The following is a 24,992-nucleotide window of genomic DNA, read 5'->3' as shown; positions in this document are numbered from 1 at the left end:
CAAAAACTCATATCCCATATCAGAGTGCTTTGGTTAAATCCTGGCTCTGCCTCCTGTTCCAACTCATAGATAACATGCACCCTGGGAGGCAGCAGTTGATGATTCAAGTAAGTGGGTCCTTGCCACCCACGTAAGAAGCCTGGTTTGAGTTCCTGGTTCTCAGCTTAAGTCTGACCCTGCCCTAGTTGTTGTTGATTTTTGGGGAGTGAACTAGCATATGCGGGAGCATTCTCTCTTCATTCCTCCCTCTATTCCTCCATCCCTCCTTCCCTACCTCTCAAATTAATAAAGTAAATAAATGAAGAGTAAAAAAGTATGTTCACAAAACGATTGTACTCCAAAATAGCTGTTTTAATGAATGTGTAAAGAAATGTCAGATTAGATGGATGCTAAAACACGTAGTAACATGTTCATAGTGGAATCTGGATGTAGATATATAGGTGTTCACTGTAAAATTCTTTCAACTTTGTTACATGTTTGAACATTTTCATAAAAATGTGAAGGAATGGGCCGGCACTGTGGCATAGCGGGTAAATCACCACCTGCAGTGCCAGCATCCCAAATGGGCACCAGTTTGAGTCTGGGCTGCTCTTCTGATCCAGCTCTGTTCTCTGTCTTGGGACGGCCTAAGTGCTCGCACCCGTGTGGGAGACCTGGAAGAGGCTCCTGGCTCCTGGCTCCTGGCTCCCTGGCGTCAAATCAGCCCAGCTTTGGCCGTTGAGGCCATTAGGGAGTGAACCAGCAGATAAGACTTCTCTCTCTCTCTCTCTCTCTCTCTGCATCTACCTCTCTGTAATTCTGCCTTTCAAATAAAAAAATTAACATTTTTAAAAATGTGAGGGAAAAGATATATGGAAAGCAGAATAAAGATACATTTTTGTGTTTTTATTTAGGTAGCTTTGAGGATATAGAAAGACATTTTGTGTAGGTATTAGCAGATGTGTAGGAAAGCAGTAGGGACAAACATTAGAAGAAAGATGAAGAATTGGACTGGCAAGGAGTTCAGTTTTTCATAATCATAGGGTAAAACAATGGAACATGAAGATGGAAAAGTAGAAGGAATCTGTCTACGAAGTCACTAGGAGTTTAGTGTATTAATGGTCTTCCTCTAAACCAAAGCAAAGGAAGAAGGGGGATATGAAGGTGTAAGAAATTGTAGTATGGATGGAATGAGATCCATAGAGCATGCCATTGACCTTTTTCCATTTCTTGATAGTGTAACGTGCATAGCTATTAGGTATTTATCATAAGTGGAATTGTGGGGCAGTGGGACTTAAAATTATAAGGAGACTGGACATTTGGAGTGATAAGTAGAATTTGATAGGAATTCAGACAAATGATATGTAAAGAAAAAACTAGTGGTAGAATATTAGAGTGAGGTTGTATTCAATTTGTAGTGGACCAAATCAATGTTGTTTCTTAATTTTCTTAGCATTGCCTTACAATATCTGTGTATACGTACAGAAAGCAGATAGATGGTGTTATTTAGTCCTGGAGATTGGCAAGCATTATAAGGAATTCTGAGGTAATCAATGTGTAGTTGAAACAGGCATTTAAGCCAGTGAGTAATGAACTAAGAAGAATTGGAACTGGCCAAGAATCGGGAACTCACAGTAAGGACAGAAAAATGAGATTCAGTTAAGAAAATGTGAAAAGGATGACAAATGGAGTACCCTGTTCTTCAGAGTTCTAAGATCTTTGAGGTAAAACATTTGAAAGTGGTGGCTTCATACTCCACCTCATCATATAAACTTGCAATCTCATTTTCTCTTACTGTTCAACGTTTTACTACTTGGGTTTTCATTTTGAAGATAATCTGAAATACATGAACATGATTAGCTAGACAGAAGGAAAGATCAAAGACTGCCTTACAATGAATACTACTTATTAATTTTGGTTGCATATGTTTGCATTTTTATTGAAATTGGTGCCAGATAGAACAGATTGACTGTCAAACATAAATGAGAAAAGACCAAGGTGAATTTAATGAAAACATCATAAATGACTAGAGGCCAATTTCCAGTGAAAAGGCATCACTGAACCCTTTACAAACTAAAGAAAAAAAATTGCAAAAAAAATAATGTATTTTGATTTGTACATGCACTAAAGCATAAAGGCCTAGGTTTATGATAGTAGCCGTTTAAGTAGCATAATAATTTCAGTCAATCTTAGGGAAGTCTACGGGATTTTCTTTTTAATTTTTAAAGGATTCCCTTATATTATTCATATCTGAAAAATTTTGTTGTAGAGAGTCAATTCAGGCTCCGTAGCATGATTTTATAAGGCCAACCATAACCTACATTTTCATCTTCACCTTTGATTACTAATATTGCAGGGCGCTTCAAAAGTTCATGGAAAATGGAAATAAAAGGTAAGTATTTTAGCGGAAAAAAAAATTGAAATTCATGCGTAGTTTTTCCCTAGTCAGGATTTTCATATACTTTTTGAAGATCCCTCATAGGCATGAATTTCCATTTTCTTCCATCAAAATAAACACATTTAATTCCAGTATTCATGAACTTTTAAAAGTATCCTCACATATTCTGGATATTCTAAGTAGGAAAACAACTAGGGTAGAGTCCTTGCATTTGAGAGCTCAAAGTGCTGGGGAGGCAGAAATGGGAGAAAAAACAATTCAGAAATAGTACATGTAAGTAGTGGATAATTACAATGGAGTGTTTTATGTGTATCAGGATATGTATATTCGTAATGTTGCAGAAAAATAAAGAGAAAATTTTTTGATCCTAGTCACATTAACATAGGCTAGGGAAGATTTTAGAAATAAAGACTAGGGGGGCCAGCGCTGTGGCATACAGGGTAAAGCCACCACTTGTAGTGCCAGCATCCCAGATGGGCACTGGTTCAAGTCCTGGCTGCTCCACCTCCAATCCAGCTTTCTGCTATGGCCTGGGACAGCAATGGAAGATGGCCCAAATACTTGGGCGTAGGAGACTCAGAAGAAGCTTCTAGCTAATTCCTGGCTTTGTATTTGCACAACTCCAGCCATTGTAATCATCTGAGGAATGACCCAGTGGATGGAAGACCTCTCTTTGTCTCTCTGCCTCTTCTTCTCTGTAACTCTGCCTTTCAAATAAATAAATAAATCTTTAAAAAAAAAATTAAAAGACTAGGGAGACTGGTATTGTGGCATAGCGAGTAAAACCGCAGCCTTCAATGACAACATCCCATATGGTTGCTGGTTCATGTCTTGGCTACTCTGCTTCAGATCCAGCTCACTGCTGATAGCCTGGGAAAAGCAATGGAAGATTTCCCAAGAACTTGGACCCCTGCCACCCACAAGAGAAACCCTGAAGAAGCTCCTGACTTTAGACTGGTCTAGCCCCAGTCATTATGACCATTTGAGAAGTAAACCAGGGGCTGGAAGATCTCTGTCTCTTCCTCTCCCTCTCTGTAACTTTTTCAAATATATAAATAAATCTTTTTAAAAAGAAAAGAAGACTAAGATGTAAAAGAAAACGGCATTTAGTATGAATCTGTAGGGTCTTAAAGTACCCTAGTCATTACTCAGGAGTACCCTTTGTTTTCCTCTAAAGAAATTAAATCCTGTGGCACAGCAGGTTAATGCCCTGGCCTGAAGTGCCGGCATCCCATATGTGTGCTGATTCTAGTCCCAGCTGCTCCTCTTCCGATCCAGCTCTCTGCTATGGCCTGGGAAAGCAGTACAAGATGGTCCAAATGCTTGGGCCCCCTGCACCCGTATGGGAGACTTGGAAGAAGCTCCTGGCTCCTAGCTTCGGATCAGCGCAGCTCCAGTGGTTGTAGCCATATGGGGAGTGAACCATCAATGGAAGACCTCTCTCTCTCTCTGCCTCTCTCTCTCTGTGTAACTCTGACTTTCAAATAAATAAATAAATCTTTAAAAAAAAAGAAATTAAATCATAACTACCTGAGTTAAAACTTTGATAAAAAAAATTGAAATTTTATAATCAGGTAACTTTTTCTTGGCTACTGAACTCAATCACTTCTTCCCTCAAACCTGCTTTTTTAAAAAACTTATTTGAGAGGCAGAATGAGAGAGAGAATGATTGAGAATTACTGTTCCTCCATTGAAAGGGCTGCAACTGGCCATGGCTGAAGCCAGGACTAACAGCTGCATGGCAGGAACTCAACTAATTGAACCATCACCCACTATCTCCCAAGGTGTGCTTTAGCAGGCAGCTCAAAATGGTAGTGGAGCTGGAGCTATAACCCAGGCACTCTGTGGGCATCCTTAACCGCTATTCTGAATGCCTGCCTCTCTGCTTTTTTGAGATGGCACCTAGGAATGGAAATTTTCCAAAGTAGTTTTTTCCTATCTAAGAACTCTTTGTCTCAAAGTTTTGTGGCCTCTGTCTTTGTGGCAGAAAAACCTATGTCTGTCAAAATGTTTGATAGTTGGAAAACCCTCCTAAAAGATGAAAAGCTCATATGTGTATTGACTCAGCCATGTTAACCACTGACTGTCTAGAATAGATTAACGATAAAAAGACTTTTTGACTTTATTTATTTATATCTCTGAGAGACCCAGAGAAAGAGATCTTCAACCTGTTGGTGGTTCACTCCCCAAATCCCCGCAACAGCCTAAAATGAGCCAAGCTGAAGTCAGGAGCCCAGAACCCAATCTGGATCTCCCACATGGGTGGCAATGACAAAATACTTGACCTGTCACTGGCTCCCTCCCAGGTGCACAATAGCAGGAAATCTTAGATTTCTCAAACTCCAGAATTGTGAAATACATGTATTTGTTGTATATAAGTCCCCTAGTTTGTTACATTTTTTTCATAGAAGCCCAAATGGACTGAAACATATACTTTTTTTTTAACTTTTATTTAATGAATATAAATTTCCAAAGTACAGCTTATGGATTACAATGCCCCCCCCCATAACTTCCTTCTTACCTACAACCCTCCCATCTCCCGCTCCCTCTCCCATTTCATTCACATCAAGATTCATTTTCAATTATGTTTATATACAGAAGATCAATTTAGCCTATATTAGGTAAAGCTTTCAACAGTTTGCATCACACAAAAACACAAAGTGAAAAATACTGTTTCAGTACTAGTTATAGCATTAAATCACGATGTACAGCATATTAAGGACAGAGATCCTACATGAGAAGTAAGTGCACAGTGACTCCTGTTGTTGACTTAACAAATTGACACTCTTGTTTATGGCATCAGAAATCACCCTAGGCTCTTGGCATGAGTTGGCAAGGCTATGGAGGCCTTTTGAGTTCACCGACTCTGATCACATTTAGACAAAGTCATAGTCAAAGTGGAAGTTCTCTCCTCCCTTCAGAGAAAGGTGCCTCCTTCTTTGATGACCTGTTCTTTCCACTGGGATCTCACTTGCAGAGATCTTTCATTTAGATCATTTCTTTTTTTTTCTTTCTTTTCTTTTCTTTTTTTTTTTTTTTTTTTCCCAGAGTGTCTTGGCTTTTCATGCCTGAAATACTCTCATGGGCTTTTCAGCCGGATCCGAATGCCTTAAGGGCTGATTCTGAGGCCAGAGTGAAACACATACTTTTAAAATTTTTTTAATTTATTTTTGTTTTAGTTTTTCTTTCTGTAATTTGTATTAATAATTGCTGAGTTGGGCCAAACTACAAAGGGTGATTCATGTTCAAGGACTAGAAAAAAAAACTTAGATTCAGTATAGAATTGTACCAGAATTTAAAATAGTAGAGTATTAAAGTAGATAAAGATAAAGGGATGTGAATGGATGTAATTTTTTAGTGTCCCCTGGTTCTTCATGTGTTGGTGGTCTTTGTGGCCCACTTATAGAGAAGAATCCAGTAGCATAAAGAAAGTCAGAGCCTGGTCGTGGCTTTATATCAGGAGGGTGGTAGGGAAAGAAGAAACAGCAAGAGACTCCTGTTAGTTTCCTCTTCTACCTGTTACCCATATAGGCTGTGACATTCATTTATTCAGGCTTTCTTTTCTAGTTTATTGGGCCTACAGTTATGTTGGACATGTCCTGTCATAATTGCATACTATTTATTATATACCTTTTCAGAGATATTCTGTGATATATGGACAAATATGTAAATATATAAACAAATTATTTTTGTTTCATTTTTTAAAAAAATTAGTTATTTGAGAGGTAGAGTTAAAGGGAGAAAAGGAGAGATAGGAAGGGTCTTCCATCTGCTGGTTCACTCCCCAAATGACTGCAACAGCCAGAGCTGAGCTGATCCGAAGCCAGGAGCCAGGAGTTTCTTCTGGGTCTCCCTCGTGGGTGCAGGGGCCCAAGCGTTTGGGCCATCTTCTACTGCTTTCCCAAGGACAACAGTAGAGAGCTAGATAGGAAAAGGAGCCGCTGGAATGCCAGTGCTGCAGGCAGAGACTTTAGCCTACTATACCACAGCACCAACCCCTCCTGCCTATCTCTTTAAGTTGCTACTTCTCTGGCCCTTTTGTTGGTTCCTCTTAAATATCGTGGTCTTCTGGGTTCTGAAATAGACTTTTCTTGTGTATATGCTTGCTTGTCCATTGGCATTTACTCCTCTAGTTTGTTTACTGTGGATAGCAATGGTTTTTGCAGATTAGATGGGGAACTTCTTGAAAATGGAAATTCCTGGGCTATACCCTCAGATACTTTGATTTCCCTCTCTTTCTCCCAAGTCTAGATTTAGTTCTTTGGTAAGTCTGTAGCATTTATTATAGCTCTTTTTTTTATTGTGTGTTTAGTTGCATGTCGTACTTGTTGAATGCTAAGCTGTGTGAGTACAGAAATAGGTTCTATAACTTTCACTGTTGTATTCCTAGCAGCCAGTATAGTTTGTGGTTATAGTGGGTATTCAATAAATATCTGTTGAAATAGTGAAGAGTCTGTGCTTTTATTTTGAGAGACAGAGGAAAACAGACAGACAAAGACAGACTAGAGAGCTCCCAGCTGCCTACAATGGCCAGAGCTGGAGTTGGGAGCCAGGAACTAAATCCAGGTGTCACACAAGGATGGCAGGTACCCAGTTATTTGAGTCATAACCTGCCATCTCCCAGATACTCTGTATTGGCAGGAAGCTGGAATCAAGAGCCAGAGGCTGATATTGTATCCAGGCAATCAGATATGAGATGTCAGCACCTAAACTCATCTTAACTGCTAGGCAAAATACTCGCTTTTTATTGGCCACGTGTTTTGCTTAACACTGAAGAAATTCATCAGGAAACAGATAGTTAACAACTATGTGAATTTTATATTTCATTTTGAAAGGCTATAAAAATTGTGCTGACTAGATTTTTGAAACCTACACATTTTTTCATAATATGCATGTTCCATATACTTTTTTATTTTTTAGATTTTTCCTTGGTCAGATCAAATGTTAATAACTATCATGCATACTTTTTGTGACTTCTGCTCTCATTTAATTGAATCAAATAGTAACTAAAGGCTTTTATTCTGCTGAAACTCAAACTCTTTTTAGTATATCCATTAGAAGGCTGGAAACACATGAAACAATAATAAAGATAGCATATATCACCAAAGTACTTAGGAGTTTTGTGTGTACACAAGGGGTTACAAATGCCTATTCATTAAGAAGAAGTTAATATTTGATTTTGATTTACTCCATATGCTTTTTTTTTGACAGGTAGAGTTATAGAAAGAACGGTCTTCCTTCCGTTGATTCACTCCCCAAATGGCCGCCACGGCTGGCACTGCGCCAATCCGAAGCCAGGAGCCAGGTGCCTCTTCCTGGTCTTCCATGCAGGTGCAGGGCCCAAGCACTTGGGCCATCCTCCACGGCCTTCCTGGGCCACAGCAGAGAGCTGGACTGGAAGAGGAGCAACCGGTAATAGAACCCGGTGCCCATGTGGGATGCCGGCGCCTCAGGCAGAGGATTAACCAAGTTAGCCATGGTGCCGGCCCCATATGCTTTTATTATGCATTTGCTGTATGCTAGGCACTGTATATAAAGTAAACAAAAATATGCTCTCTAATGCTGATTTTTTTTTTAAGATTTATTTACTTATTTGAAAGGCAGTGTTAACAGAGAGAGAAAATGAGATCTTCATCTGCTAGTTCACTCCCCAAATGGCTGCAACAGCCAGAGCTGGGCCGATCTGAAGCCAGGAGTCAGGAGCTTCTTCTGGATCTACCATGTAGGTATAGAGGCCTAAGTACTTGGGCCATCTTCTGCTGCTTTCCCAGGCGCATTAGCAGGGAGCTGGATCAGAAGTGGAGCAGCTGGTACTCAAACTGGTGCCATTATGGGATGCTGGAACCCCAGCAGGTGGCTTTACCTGATATACCACAATGCCGGCCCCTAGTGCAAATCTTTGTACCAGAATGGATAGCTCGATGCATTGTACATAGTGGGCATTCAGCAAAAATTATGAAAGAATGATCCTGAGATTCAATTTGTTTTATATCTCTAAGGATTCTAAACTCTAGAAGAAAAGCTGTTCTCTTACTAAGTTCCCAAATGAAAGTGTTGGCTTCTTAAAACTTTGACGTAGTACCTCATACATTTTTAATCGATAAAGACAATAACAGAGCTGTTTAACAAGACCAGATAAGGGACAATTTTTAAAGATTTATTTCAAAAGCAGAGTGAGAGAAAGAGTGAATGAATATATATATTTGTTTTTCTATCCACTACTGCACTTTCCAAATGCTGCAAAAGCCAGGACTGCACCAAGCTGAAACCAGGAACCCAGAACTCCATCCAGGTTTCTCATGAGGGTGGCAGGGATGCAAGTATTTCTATCGTCATCTACTGTTTTCACAGGCACCGAAACAAGCAGCAAAGGAGACAGAACTCAAACTGGCTGTCCCAGATGTGGGGTGTTGGAAGTGGCCACTTAACCTGCTGCTCCATTGTGCCAGCTTCAGAAGCATGCTTTAGTTTCTGAGTGTTTAGACTTTCAAATGTTTGCTGTTCTCATTCAAATACTTAATGTATGTTTATTGAATGAACGTTTAAGCAGTACATAATTACTTTTTCTTGCAAATTTTTGTTACTCTTTTTTAAGTCTCAAGTTTTTTTTTTTTTAATAGCCTATATTTGCCATATCAAGTTCATTCAGTCAACAAATAAATACTGTATCTTAGGTTTGTTGTTTTCTGTAATCTCTGTAGGCAACATAAGCCTGAACTTCCCTTTGTCCAAGTAAAAAGTTTTCCATGATTTAAACATGGGATTTAATCTGTATTTGGTACTTACTGTTCTAAACATTTTATCATTTGAAAGTATGACTTAACAAGGACATGTTTTTTATTTTTACATCTAGATGTTTCCACCTGCTTGATAATAGAATAGAAAGGTGGGGAAACAATTTTAAATGTAGTGCTGAATTCTTCCTTGTTTTCACAGCTAAAATGTAGTAGATAGCCTCCTAAAATTACACACTTGTTTGCTAGTCTTTTAGTGTAATGCCAGTGTGGTTTTTTGTTTTGTTTTTCATATAGTGTAGAAGTGCTGCTTGAAGTTCTTCATTGTCTGTCTTATATAAACCATACCCATAATTCCTCCTTTGAAATGTTCATCATCATTAAGATAGAGCAAAAACGTTGTGTGGACATTATGCAGTTTAGTTCCTCTTTAAGCATACTGACATCTTTGTCACACTAAATATTTGGGGCATGGACTATTTTCTCAGATATTTCCACAAATTTCTACTCCTGCCATTTGAACTTTTCCTTCTTGAGTTGTTGAGAGTTATTTCTACCAAGTGGAAATTGACTTAAGAGAGCTTATTCATTCAAATTAATTTGTCACTTACGTATCAATAGCTAGCCGTGTTACTAATGACTAGGCATAAATTATAAGAATTTTTAACAACTGATTTTAATTCCATTTTCCCCTATTGCTGTTATTCTGAATATTTATTTACAACCAAGTCTTTTCTTTTGCTTTGTTTCTGTTCCATATATCATTTGTATGACCAACTTTATAGAAAAGTTTGTTTAAAGGAGATTTGTGATCCCTAAGGTTTTTTTCTTTATGTGTCTTTTAAAACTTAATCATCTTAGAAATCATTGATGGGTGAGACTTAAAAGGAATATTTGATCATTTTGTACCATTTAACTGGTAGTTCATTAAGGGATGAAAATATATGCATAAAAATATTAAAAAAACAAAAAATGGGAATATTCAGCACATGGACTGTGTAATTATATACATATAGCATGTAACTATTTGATAGTACTACTCTGTGATGTATGTATTACTTTATATACTTCTCATAGTAAGTTTTTAAGGTAGTGGGTACTATTATTTTCATTTTCCAGAAGACATAGTGGCACACAAGATGAAGACATCCAAGGACATCCAGCCACTAAGTGACAGAACTGAACTTATCCCAGACAATTCTAGCTTTGGAGTCTGTACTTTTAACAAAAAACATTTTTATGAAAAGGATTATAATAGTTTTAGAATTTATTCCATATGCTACCAATTTTGTGATTATGATTTTACTCAGTTTGATAGTTGCTAGACACATTGTTTTTATTTATTTTAGAAATGAACCAGTGATTTTTCAAGCTACATATGATTCACCCAAAAATCTATCGTTAAGTCATGGACTAGAGCATTGTGTGGCCCCCTTATTCTACTTTTTGTGTCAGGCTTCTCAACTTTTTTTTATAAAGGTGTGCAGAACAATAACAGCAGAAAGCTTATATACTTGAGCTAGTTTGTTGAATTAGTTTATATGTCAGATTTTCAAAGCTTGTCTATACCTAGAATTACATGGCAAAGATATTTTCTTATAACCAAGGATTCAAGAAAATCTCAACATAAACCACGTCAGATAAGATTTGGAAGTATATTTGAGCTGTTCTGTTTCTTTTTCATATGGCTCAATAAACTGACCAAATTTAGTCAAATATTTTAAGTCAGCAAGTCATGTGTCTTTTAATGGGCTGCATGTGTTAGCTTTTGATTCTCTTAGCAACAATATTTTTATGGACATGCCTTGCCAGTTTCTTTTGTATGCTTTATGAAGATGCTTAGAAGAACAGTTTGAAAAATTTTCTCCATAAATTTTAGGTTCATATTTAATGTATATTTTGTGACAGTGCTTTTCATGTTTAATTTGTATTAAATCATTTCCAGCATTTAGAAACAAAACTTAAGAAAAAACAAGCAGATTTAGCATTAACTACTTAAATATTTTTGCTGGTGTTTTTTATTGACTTAAAAATATAAACATTTAAAGTCAAAATTAGTATTTATTTATTGAAGAATAGCTGTTACTATATATGAATATTTTTAATCAGCTAGGTTAAATACCTTTTTCAAATGGAGAAACTTAGAAGTTAACCATTTGTCCCCAAAATCTTATGTTCAGTGTCAAAGGACTGCCTAAGATTGTAAATAAAACTAAGCTGGTTACTGTTTTTCTTTAATCTCACTATATTTGGCTTTGCATCTTTACACAGCAGGAACTATTTTTCACTTGCTCCTATGTTAAAGTCATGTGAATAGCCCCCTTCAAGAAATATGCTGTAACTATCACCATTCCTCCTTAGTTCTCCTTTTCTAAACTCCATAATAACCAGTGCACATCCGTATAATTGTACTTATCCAGTTGCTTTTTTTATGTCTGTGTATTTATTTTCTACTCTACATGGTGTTTTGAACTATTTCTAGCTTTTTACTAACTGAATAAAATACCACATATACTGATCATAATTTATTCTTATCTCTTTTTTATTTTTTCACATTCTCTTTCCCTGAGTGGTTTTGGAACCCATTGTTGTAATTATTACCTCAATATAGGTAATTCCCAAATTGATATTTTCATCCCACATTTTTTTAAAGCTCCAGGATTGCCTGATTAGAAAAATATACAGATACCTGTAAATTAAGCATATCCAAAATTAATCCAACCTGTTTTATGTTTCATATTGATAATAAACATCAGGATACTGTTTTAGAACATTTTGGAATTAACAGTTTGAGAGTAAAGGATAATAAAATGGATGATTATGCTTTTAAATAGGTCTAATATTGTTTAAGTCACTATGAGTCAGTAGCTTATCTCAAGTAACAAACTAATTTCTGATGTAACAGAATTTTGATATTTCTTTTTGTCTTTATTAGATAGCTATGTTTATCAGATCTCTTCTACTTGTTGCTTTAACCACTGTGAAAAACACAAAGCTAGGGCCAACATTGTGATATAGCAGGGAAAGCTGCCACCTGCAACTCCATCATCCCATATGGGTGCCAGTTTGGGACTTGGCTGTTCCACTTCTGATCCAGCTCCCTACTGATGTACCTAGGAAAGCAGTGGAAGATGGCCCAAGTGTTTGAGCCCCTGCACCCACATGGGACACCCAGAAGCTCTTGGCTTCTGCCTTGGGCCTGTCACAGCCCTGGCCGTTATGGCCATCTGGGGAGTGAGTCAGCTGATGGAAGATCTCTTTTTCTGTCTCTCCATAACTCTGCCTTTCCAATAAATTTTTTTAAAAAAGAAAAACACAAATCTTTTTTTCCCCAAACAGTAAAACTAAAGTGCATATGAATATGAACTAAATCATCTCATATATATATATGTTCAGAAGGCCGGCGCTGTGGCGTAGTGGGCTGAGCCTCCACCTGCGGCGCCAGCATCCCATATGGGCACCAGTTCGTGTCCCTGCTGCTCCACTTCTGATCCTGCTCTCTGCTATGACTTGGGAGAGCAGTGGAGATGGTCCAAGTGCTTGGGCCCCTGCACCCCTGGGTGACCCACAGGGAGCTCCTGGCTCTTGGCTTTGGATAGGCTCAGCTCCAACTGCTGTAGCCATTTGGGGAGGGAACCAGCAGATGGAAGACCTCTCTGTCTTCCTCTCCCTGTAACTCTGCTTCTCAAATAAATAAATATTTAAAAAGAGAGAGAGAGAGAGAGAGATATGTTTGAGCGTGTTGGGAACCTGCCATCAAGTTATGTAAACTTGTAGCAGAAGGAAGAATCATGTTGAAAGTGATAAGGAATTTTAGTGATATAATCCCCCTGATTAGCCCCAAAAAGATTAAATTACTTGTCTGTAGTCACAAATTTGTGGCAGAACTAGAACTAGCCGAAAGCTGTGATTTCCTCTCAGTGCTTTTTGAGACATAAACATTTCTTAGGGAACTGCTTCTTAAAAACATTTATGCTTTTGTGATAGGTAAAGGAAAATTGTTTTCATTTGTAAAACACTTACTAAGTCCCTAGAACATGTTATATCCTATTGCAAAGAATTCAAATAGGTGAAAAGTATGTTGATGAACTAGGAAAGCGGTGTGTTAAGTGTGGAAAAAGCTTAATTTTGGGAATCTGAGACATCTATATTAGGAACTCAGCTCTATTTCTGCCTGTGTGACTCATTCAAGCTATTTAATCTCTTTGAGTCTTAGCTTTTTCATTCATTCATTTATTGAGCCTCTACTGTTTGCAAAAAAACCTGCAAGTTACTGAGATTCAGCAAATTCTCTAAATCCTTATACCTGGAATGGGGCAAACAGATGGTGAGCAAATAAAAACATAAAGTACGTGTAGTATGTTGTGGTGAAAAATGGTTTGGGGAAAAATAAAGCAGATAGGATAGAGAATTGTGGGGCAGCGGTTTGGTTGTTTTTTTTTTTTTTTTTTTTTTTTTTTTTTTTTTTTTTTGACAGGCAGAGTGGACAGAGAGAGAGAGAGAGAGAGAGACAGAGAGAAAGGTCTTCCTTTACCTTCTAATGGCTGCTGCGGCCGACATGCTGTGGCTGGCGCACCATGCTGATCTGAAGCCAGGAGCCAGGTGCTTCCTCCTGGTCTCCCATGTGGGTGCAGGGCCCAAGCACTTGGGCCATCCTCCACTGCACTCCCGGGCCACAGCAGCAGAGAGCTGGACTGGAAGAGGGGCAACCGGGACAGAATCCAGCACCCCGACTGGGACTAGAACCCAGTGTGCTGGCGCCGCAGGCAGAGGATTAACCTAGTGAGCCGCGGTGCCGGCCAAGGGGTTTGTAATTTTAATATGTTGGTCAGGAAAAACTTTTTCAAAAAGTGTCATTTAAGCAAAAACTTCATTTGTAAAATGGGGATACAGCATTATCTCATTCATACATTGCTCGCATAAAATACTAATTTATTATATCTGAACAGCCAGCTCCAAACTTTCTTGAAGATTGAAATGGCACTTAACACTATTGTAGTGTTTTCTCTATCAGTTATGCTCTATGTTTCTGTCATTAATATGCTATATTTTTTTATAATGGGCTTCCACTCCTGTAAAATACTTTCTTTTCCCAAATATAAACAGAATGGGACATAACTTTGGTGGTTCAGTACTGGTTAGGTGTTAAATGGCAAGTTTTAGGCCTCTTTTACTGGGATGAGTAGATGAAGATAATGCTGTCTATGTGCGGTATAATCTATTTGAACCATTTTTCTAATTTAAAGATTAATTTATTGGGGCTAGCGCGGTGGCACAGTAGGTTAATTCTCCGCCTGCAATGCTGGCATCCCAGGTGGATGCCAGTTCTAGTCCCGGCTGCTCCACCTCTGATCCAGCTCTCTGCTATGGCCTGGGAAAGCAGTAGAAGATGGCCCAATCCTTTGGGCTCCTGCACCCACACGGGAGACCTGGAAGAAGCTCCTGGTTCTTGGCTTCGGATCAGCGCAGCTCCAGCCGTTGCAGCCGTTTGAGGAGTGAACCAGCGGGTGGAAGACCTTTCTCTCTGTCTCTCTTTCTCGCTGTGTGTAACTCTGCCTCTCAATTAAATAAATAAAATTTTTTAAAAAAAAGATTAATTTATTTGAAAGAGAGAGAGAGAAACAGAGAGAGATCACTCCCCAAAAGGCCACAACCACCAGGACTGATTCAGGCCAAACCTAGGAGCCTAGATCTCTGTCTTGGTCTCCCATCTAGGTGGCAGGGATCCAAGCACTTGGGCCATCTTTTGCTGCATTCACAGGTGCATTAGCAGGGAGCTGGACTGGAAGTGGAACAGCCAGGGCTTGCATCCAGCACATATGGGATGCCAGCATCCTAGGCAGCTGCCACAGTGCTGGCCCCTGTTAGAACCATTTTAAATCTGAAACATTTTAGATTTTTAGAATTTTTATTTATCTGAGAAACAAGAAGAGAGAACTTCCATCTGCTGGTTCACTCCTTAAATGCATACAATGGCTGGAACTCAGCCTGGCCAAAGCTGGGAGCACAAAACTCAATCCAGTTCTCTCATGTAGGTGGCAGAGTCCCAGGGTCTACATTAACAGGAAGATAGAGTCAGGAACTGGAGCTGAGTGTTTAGTCCAGACACTCTAATGTGGGCTGCAAGTATTTTAACTGCTAGGCTAAATGCCTGCCAACCATAATTTTTAATAACATAGTCTTTATTATAGTCTTGCACCACATAATAAAATTTCTGTTAAGGACAGACTGTGTATATGATGATGGTCTCACAAGGTAAAAAATGGAATTGAAAAACTCCCATCTCCTAGTGACATAGCCCTTATAAAGTTGTAGTACAATACAGTGCTCATATATTTGTGGTGATGCTGGTGTAAACAAACCTACTGTACTGCCAGCTATATAAAAGAATAGCACAGATAGTTATGTATAGTACCTAATACTTGCTAATGATCATAAATGTCTATTTGCTGGTTTATGTATTTACCATACTATTTATTATTTTTGAGTACACTCCTACTTCCATATATATATATATGTGTGAATTATATGTAGTATGCTGTGTTTTGCTGTCAGCAGCCTCTTATATCTTTCATGTTTACCTCATCTCTTGATTATATCAAGAGGCTACATCAAGTGATTGACCTATACCACCTAAGTTTGTGTAAGTACACACTACAATGTTCTCACAACAAAATTACCTAAGTATGCATTTCTCAGAGCATGTCTTTGTTGTTACATGATATATGACTCTACTTTCTGTAGCCGCTTATAATGTCTTTTCAGATTCTTATTAAATTTTATTTTTAAAGTAAACTGAAATGGTTAGCACATTAATTTTCCAGTGGAGAGAAGAGTGTAAACTAATGTGCCTGCTAATTAATTGTGTTAGAACTGCTTTTAAAGAATGCAGAAAGGGTGGTCATCATTACATAAGCTTCTAGTTCTGTGTTGTTCATGTTTGTTACAGATAAGAAATCTGGACTGGTGAACCTATTTAGTCCATTTTACCCAAATTAGGAAATATCCACTTGCCCCCCAATCGGGGCATATAGTAATAACTTCACATAAATTAGGAGGGGAAAGGGGCCAGCGCTGTGGCGCAACAGGTTAACGCCCTGGCCTGAAACACTGGTATCCCAAAAGACTGCTCCTCTTCCAATCTAGCTCTCTGTTATGGCCTGGGAAAGCAGAAGATGGCTCAAGTCCTTGGGCCTCTGCACACACACGTGAGAGACCCGGAAGAAGCTCCTGGCTCCTGGCTTCGGATCGGCACAGATCTGGCCGTTGAGGCCAGTTGGGGAGTGAACCACTGGATGGAAAACTTCTCTCCATTTCTCTGCCTCTCCTCTCTCTGTGTAACTCTGACTTTCAAATAAATAAATAAATCTTTAAAAAAAAATTAGGAGAGGAAAAAAAACCCACAATGGATGGGAGCGCGCTCGCTTTCTCTCTCTCTCCCCCCCTCTCAAATAATTAAATAAAAAATTTTTAAAAATCTTTCACCAAAGTCAAGGCTTCTTGAGTGGATTTGATCTCACAATTCCAACCCCCCCATGTCAGTTACCTTTGTACGTGACGAAGACTTTATCATCTTAGCAGTGTTCCTGGTATATATGGGGATTGTATCTCATTAGAGACTACATTATAATGATTCCAGAAAGCCTTCCTCAAGTAAACAGATATCTATGAATAAAACCTATCTCATAGGACATGTATAAAGTGCTTATGTTGTATTATCATAAAATAAATTTTAAGTAAATGATTCTTTTTACATAATTGTATTTTAATTTTGAAAGGTTACAATTTTATGAATAAATAAAAATAATTATAAATTTATATGTAATATTTATAATGAGGAAAATATTGACTGTCATGAGGGTTCCAAAGATTAGCATTGGAGAAATTAGTTCTAGCTGGCAGGACAACTTCCTGCATAATGTGACATTTGTGCTAGGCCTTAAAGGATGAGAAGAATTTCTGTATGCTCTGTCTTTGGAGTTAGATATTTCATGAGTAAAAATGAGTAAAGGCACCAAAACTAAAAAACATGTAATATGGTGAACAGCGAGATCATTGACTGAATGAAGATTAAATAATACATATTTGTAGATAACTTTCTGCATATGAGGCCCTATTCTCGGTGTTTTATCTCTAGTCTTAAGTAAGATAAAAGTTATTTTTCCCCAAAGCCTTCATGCTCATAGAGATATAAAAATAAATAGAAACAAGGGGCTAGTGTTGTGGCACAGCCTATTAAGCTGTGTCTTTGGACATATGCATCCCATATCAAAGTGCCAGTTTGAGTCCTAGCTACTCTGCTTCCAGTATATCTCCCTTCTAATAAGCCTGGGAATCTTTTTTTTTTATTTATTTTATTTTATTTCCATGGAGAAAGTGGCTAGTTCAGCTTGCAACTCAATTGCACAAATACTTTTCTTAAAAACAACCATCAAACTTGGTAGAATGCATTAATGTACACTTCCCATCTTGTTCTACAAGAATATTAATTAGACATGCTAGGATTGGGTGTTTGGTGTAGGTAGCAATTAAGATGCTGCTTGGGATGCCCACATCCCAACTCAACCTTGGCTCAGAGTACAGGCTCTGATTCCAGCTTCCTGTTAAGGCTTACCTGGAAGGCAGCAGGTAAGGGCTCAAATTGTTGGATACTTGTCACACAAGTAGAAGACCCAGATTGATTTCAGGCTTCAGTCTGACTCAGCTGTGGGCATTTAGGGAATAAACTAGTGAATGGGAGATCTGTGTCTCTCTCTTGGTGCCTTTCATGTAAAATAATTTTTTGAAAGATTTATTTATTTGAAAGGCAGAGTTACAGAGACAGGGGGGCATCTTTAACCCACTGGTTTGCTCCCCAGGGGCCACAACCCCTGGCCAAAGCCAGGACCCTGGAACCAGGTCACCCGTGTAGGTGGCAGAGTCCCAAGTACTTTCCCAGGCACATTAGCAGGAAACTGGACTGCAGGTGGAGCATCTGAGACTCTACCAGCACTTAATACAAGCAGCTGTTTAACCTGCTACACCATGATGCTGGTCCCCAGTATTTTAAAAGAAATGTAGTCAAAGATCAAGATTTAATGAAATTTATCATTTTTGCTTCTTTATCAAGGATGTAAAGAGAAATGGCTTCTTTAAAAAAAAAAAAAGGTCAGTGCATAGCTGTCAATACAGTGACTTAATAGACGGTTGCTTTTTGCTTTCCTTTTTTTGGTTTGCTTATTTTTGTCACTGCCTTGATTTGTGCTAACACCCATGCGGTTTTACCACTAATGTTTTTGTGCCCTCAAGTATACATGTCAACAAAATGAAAAAGGGAAATGACATCTTAGTGTTATTTTGCAAGTAATTTTTTTATTATTATTGGTATTTAATTGTACTGTTTCAATTGTTTTCATTTTAATATTTTCCCAGTTGGGTTGCCTTAAGGAGTGTAGTCACAAATAGTACTGTTGTGTGTATCTCTATGCAAGAACTGTTAGTATTTGCTTGTTGATGGCCACACAGTCAAGATAACAGCAGATAAGTTTGTAGAGAGTTTTGTAGTATAAAAGCTACAAAGTAGGAATTTTACTCTATTGATAAATTATTTGGAGTGTTGATTCAGATTTTTTCTAGTCATGCTTTCTATTTTGTTTCTAGGCTTGCATTGATGACAATGTTGATATGGTGAAATTTTTGGTAGAAAATGGAGCAAATATTAATCAACCTGATAATGAAGGCTGGATACCACTACATGCAGCTGCTTCCTGTGGATATCTCGATATTGCAGAGTAAGCCAGTTCTTTGTTTCTGCTAATGTTGAGACCTGACATTTTCATAGAAATTATTGTTTAAAATAAATGAATGACTATTTCTATCATTTTGAAAATTATTCTTCCCAGGAAAGAGAACAAGTGGTTCTTGGGAATCCAGGTACAACTCTGTCAGTGACAGAGCTTCTTCCTGTCGCCCCTGCTTCTTTTGCCTTTGGTACTTTATCTGTACACATTCTCTATCCCTATATCCTTTTTTTTTTTCAAATAAAAGTGCTTTGTCCCCTTCCTGTACTTTCCACAGTCAACAGAGGACCTAACCCTCTTCTCTCTCTCTCTCTGTCTCACACACACACAAACACACGCACGCACACACATACACAGAGGCATGCACAACTAGATGATTGCATTTATCTGCGGCTATACATAAATATTAGATGCTTATGTGGAATTTAGTAATGTAAATTATGACACTATCAGAGGACCTGATCTTAGCAAATTGTTTACCTTTTCTGAGCTTTTATTTTCTGCTCTATAAAATGAGAGTGGTATTTTCTAGATTTGTTGTGAGGCTTAACTGAGATAATCTGTCAAGCATAGTATCTGGCAAATAGGAAATACTCAGTATGCATTAACTTTTGATGATTATCTTTTTATTTTCTCTGAGAAAATAAAAACAACTTCATTTTTCAGATAATTGATTCATGTTTCTGTGTTTGAAAAGGCAATAATTGTTCTGAGTAATTTTCTTGCAAGAACTTGATTGGATTGGGAACGCATTGTGTCACTGGAGATGCTTTTAGCTGCAGGTAAAAGAATATCCAGTTTAAAGTGATATAAAGGATACGGACGCTTATTATATGAAGGTACTTCAAATAGAAAATAGAATTGAAAGGTGATTGTGGTGCAAAAATATTTGAAATCTGCATATTAAAATTCTTAAAGAAATTCATATTATGAAAATACTGTGCATGGGTTTTAAACGTTTTAGCAGCACAATAAACTTAGCTTTCAACTCCATTTTTCTGTGAACTTTATGAAATTCCTTCATACATGATAATGTGAAGTTTAAAGGACGAGCATTCAGGTTTATTAAATTGCTAAGTGATGCCAGCAAAGGGTTGGGTCTTTAAGTTTTTTCTTTTTCTGAATGTCTCAAATGTGGACTTTATTCTTAACCTGTACTCTCATGGTCACAGGATGATTGCTGCAACTCCAGAATTACTTTTACCTATCTGTGCCTAGAAGCAAAATAAAAACTGGGAGGGGATTAGAAAATACCTTCTCCAGGCCGGCGCCATGGCTCAATAGGCTAATCCTCCGCCTGCGGTGCCAGCACACCAGGTTCTAGTTCTCGTCAGGGCGCTGGATTCTGTCCCAGTTGCCTCTCTTCCAGGCCAGCTCTCTGCTATGGCCCGGGAAGGCAGTGGAGGATGGCCCAAGTGCTTGGGCCCTGCACCCACATGGGAGACCAGGAGGAAGCACCTGGCTCCTGGCTTCAGATCAGTGCGGTGCGCCGGCCGCAATGTGCTGGCCATTGGAGGGTGAACCAACGGCAAAGGAAGACTTTTCTCTCTGTCTCTCTCACTGTCCACTCTGCCTGTCAAAAAAAAAAAAAAAAAAAGAAGAGGAAAATACCTTCTCCATATTCTGTGTACATCAGGTAGGAAAACTTTTCCCCCAAATCTTTCTGATGCCGCATACCTTAGGGATTTCTCTTACCCTGAATTTGTCCATATCCTAGGTGGGAAAAGCAAATATCTGACATGTTTAGCTTTTTAAATACCAGTAAATTAGTTGAGGAAGGGTAGGCAGTTTGTTACATTGTTGATATTATCAGTAGGTTGACTATTATTTAAACTCATTTTTCTGGAGGATATGATATAGAATATATTATTCACAGTACTTGTACAAACACAAATGATGTTTGTGCTTAAGGCTGACTAGATAACTACTTTTCTATAGGCAGTTTGAATTTATGGCTGTGATGTAACTTATTTATTTATTTATTTATTTTTTGACAGGCAGAGTGGACAGTGAGAGAGAGAGAGACAGAGAGAAAGGTCTTCCTTTGCCGTTGGTTCACCCTCCAATGGCTGCCATGGCCAGCGCACCGCGCTGATCCGATGGCAGGAGCCAGGTACTTGTCCTGGTCTCCCATGGGGTGCAGGGCCCAAGTACTTGGGCCATCCTCCACTGCACTCCCTGGCCATAGCAGAGAGCTGGCCTGGAAGGGGGGCAACCAGGACAGAATCCGGCGCCCCGACCGGGACTAGAACCTGGTGTGCTGGCACCGCTAGGTGGAAGATTAGCCTATTGAGCCTTGGCGCCGGCTTATTTATTTTCTTTTAACTTTTATTTAGTAAATATAAATTTCCAAAGTACAGTTTAGGGATTACAATGGCTCCCCCCACCCCCATAACTTCCCTCCCACTCGCACCCCTCCCATCTCCCGCTCCCTTTCCCATTCCATTCACATCAAGATTCAGTTTCAATTATCTTTATATACAGAAGATCGATTTAGTATATATTAAGTAAAGATTTCATCGGTTTTTCACCCACACAGAAACACAAAGTGTAAAATACTGTTTAAGTACTAGTTATAGCATTACTTCACATCAGACAGCACATTAAGGACAGATCCCACATGAGAAGTAAGTACACAGTGACTCCTGTTGTTGACTTAACAATTTGACACTCTTGTTTATGGCGTCAGTAATCACCCTAGGCTCTTGTCATGAGTTGCCAAGGCTGTGGAAGCCTTTTGAGTTCGCTGACTTTGATCTTATTCCGACAGGGTCTTAGTCAAAGTGGAAGTTCTCTCCTCCCTTCAGAGAAAGGTACCTCCTTCTTTGATGACGCTGTTCTCTCCACTGGGATCTCACTCGTAGAGATCTTTCATTTAGGTCTTCTTTTTATTTTTGCCAGAGTGTCTTGGCTTTCCATGCCTAAAATGCTCTCATGGGCTCTTCAGCCAGATCCGAATGCCTTAAGGGCTGATTCTGAGGCCAGAGTGCTGTTTAGGACATCTGCCATTCTATGGGTCTGCTGTGTATCCCACTTCCCATGTTGGATGGTTCTCTCCCTTTTTGATTCTATCAGTTAGTATTAGCAGACACTAGTCTTGTTTGTGTGATCCCTTTGACTCTTAGACCTATCAGTGTGATCAATTATGAACTGAAATTGATCACTTGGACTAGTGAGATGGTATTGGTACATGCCACCTTGATGGGATTGTATTGGAATCCCCTGGCACATTTCTAACTCCACCATTTGGGGCAGATCCGATTGAGCATGTCCCAAGTTGTACATCTCCTCCCTCTCTTATTCCCACTCTTATATTTAACAGGGATCACTTTTCAGTTAAAATTTAAACACCTAAGTATAATTGTGTGTTAATTACAGAGTTCAACCAATAGTACGTTTAAGATTTATTTATTTATTTGAAAGTTAGAGTTACACGGAGAGAGGAGAGGCACAGAGAGAGAGGTCTTCCATCCAGTGGTTCACTCCCCAGTTGGTGGCAATGGCCAGAGCTGTGCCGAGCTGAAGCCAGGAGCCAAGAGCTTCCTCCAGGTCTCCCATGGGGGTGCATGGGCCCAAGGACTTGGGCCATCCTCCACTGCTTTCACAGGCCACAGCAGAGAGCTGGATTGAAAGTGGAGCAGGCGTTATTTGAACTGGTGCCCGAATGTGATGCTGCCACTGCAGGCAGCAGCTTTACCCGCTATGCCATAGTGCTGGCCCTGTTACTGTTTTTATGTCAATAGTTTCTTTGAATCCGATTCAAATTAGAAGAACAGTGGGGGCCAGCATTGTGTTGCAGCAGGTTAAGCAGCTGCCTGAAAAACTTGTATCCCATGTGCATGTCAGTTTGTGTCCTGGCTGCTCCATTTCCAGTGGTAGCTCTCTGCGAATGCAATTGGGAAAACAAGTACTTGGGTCTCTGCCACCCAAGTGAAAGACACAGAAGTTGTTCCTGGCTTCCATCTGGCCTAGCCCTAGCCATTGCAACCATCTGGGGAGTGAACCATTAAATAGAAGATATCTATCTCTCCCCACCCCTCCCCCTATAACTCTTCCTTTCAAATAAATAAATCTTTTTAAAACAATTAGAACAACAATGAGCTTTCATTTTTTCTCTATCTGCCATCTGAGGTTCTTTTTTTAAAGTAATGAAGGTGTAGTTTTAAAAGACAATTTAACTCTATAATTTACTGGGTTATTTGCTTCCAGATGCTCAATCTTTATAATTAATTAATTAATCTAGAGGCTGGTGCTGTGGCGCAGCGGGTTAATGCCCTGGCCTCAAGTGCTGGCATCCCATATGGGCGCCGTTTCTAGTCCCGGCTGTTCCTCTTTCAATCCAGCTCTCTGCTATGGCCTGGGATAGCAGTAGAAGATGGCCCAAGTCCTTGGGCCCCTGAACTTGCTTGAGAGACCCGGAAGAAGCTCCTGGCTCCTGGCTTCAGATCACCGCAGCTCCAGCTGTTGCAGTCATCTGGGGAGTGAACCAGCAGATAGAAGACCTCTTTGTCTCTTCCTCTCTCTGTAACTCTTTCAAATAAATAAATCTTTTTAAAAATTAATTAATTTAAAAGGTTACAGAGAGACAGACAGAGACAGAGATAGAGATCTTATATCCACTGGTTCATTCCTCAGAATGAACCACAACAGCCAGGGTTGGACCAGGCCAAAGCCAGGAGCTTTCATCAAAGCTCTGTGAGTGGCTGGGGACCGAACATTTGAGCCAACAGGAGACCCAGATGAAATGTCTGACTCCTTGCTCCAGCCTGGCCCCAGCTGTTGTAGCTATTGGAGGACTGAACCCATGAATGCAAGATTTCTGTCTCTCATCTCTGTAACTCTCCCTTTCAAATAAACAAGCAAACATAAAAAAAAAAAATCTTTGAAAAAAAAAAATCAAAATGGAATGCAATGCAAGAAATAAAGACCTAAGACGAAACTGTAGCATTCCCACTTTTTAAAGAATTTTAAATCACAGAGACTAAGTAGTTTAGCCAGATACACAAAGGTAGTGAACAGCAAACTAGGATTTGTAACAAAGTGAATTCCAAAATATTTCATTCAGCGGACTGGCCATATAATTCAATTTTCTCTTGTGGTTTACAACTATTGCATCAGCATCTTTATTTACAGGGAGTTTTATAACTGCTATTAAAAAATGCTCTGATCTAGGGAACATCTTTGGCATATCACTTAAGCACTATGCTATACTTCTCTATACCCAAGGTATTAGAGCTTCATTAATTTCTCTCACTCATTAATGAAATTAATTGTTGTAAGATGATGCTGATAAAAATAACTGAGTAGGGTCATCATTGTGGTCTAAGAGGGTAAAGCGGCCATTTGTAGTGCCAGCATCCTGAATGGGCACCAATTTGAGTTCCAGCTGCTTCACTTCCAACCCAGCTCCTTGTTAATAGCCTGGGAAAAGCAGCAAATGTTGGCTCAAATGTTCGGTCCCCAGCCACTCACAGAGCTTTGATGATGTTTAATAATGTTTTTCTTCCCAGATGGAATGAAGGACAAATGAAATGAAATTGTAGAATTGATTTCATCCTCAGCATATGTATTGTCATAATAAATATTGATTACTTGTTCTTAGGAATACTAATTATTACCTTGCTTAACATATTTTGAAAACATTCCAATTAATAAATATTTAAGCAACTATCCTAGATCAGGTCAGATTCTAAAATGTATTCATTAGCATCATTTTTTTCCCTTTGATCTGAAGTGTTATGGGCTGGATAGTGTCCCCCTAAGATTCATGTTGAAACTAACCCCTGTACCTTGAAATGTGACTGAGAGTTTGGTCTTTGTAGAGATGGTTAAGTTAAAACATTAGACTAGTCTCTAACTGATCAGACTATTGTCTTTATAAGACTCTTGGAGATACCAAGGTCCCTCAGAGAAGAGGGAGGCCATGTGTGGAAACAAGGGAAAGTAGTAATCTACCAGTGTAGCCACAGCTCGGCCCCTAGGTTCATTGTTTAATTTTATTTTTTTAGTGTTTGCCTTTTCAAATTTAATTTTATATTATAATTTATATACAATACCACATTCTAATCTCAGTAACTGTCTTAATTCTCTGTTTCCACTCTA

General features: G+C 38.9%; 1 protein-coding gene across 5 annotated transcripts in view; it reads left to right on the top strand.

The window, feature by feature from the left end:
* Positions 1-24,992, top strand: part of PPP1R12A (protein phosphatase 1 regulatory subunit 12A) — a 151,516-nt gene that overhangs the window by 38,824 nt on the left and 87,700 nt on the right. For all 5 annotated transcript variants that reach the window (XM_002711361.5, XM_008256843.4, XM_002711360.5 and 2 more), the window contains exon 2: positions 18,751-18,881. In XM_002711361.5, coding sequence (XP_002711407.1) covers positions 18,751-18,881 — 131 coding nt within the window. The remainder of the gene's footprint in view (positions 1-18,750; positions 18,882-24,992) is intronic.

The sequence above is a fragment of the Oryctolagus cuniculus genome, chromosome 11 (genome assembly GCF_964237555.1).
Source record: "Oryctolagus cuniculus chromosome 11, mOryCun1.1, whole genome shotgun sequence".
Taxonomy (NCBI): Eukaryota; Metazoa; Chordata; class Mammalia; order Lagomorpha; family Leporidae; genus Oryctolagus; species Oryctolagus cuniculus.
Note: the sequence above shows the minus strand (reverse complement) of the source record. Positions and strands in the feature narration are given on the sequence as shown.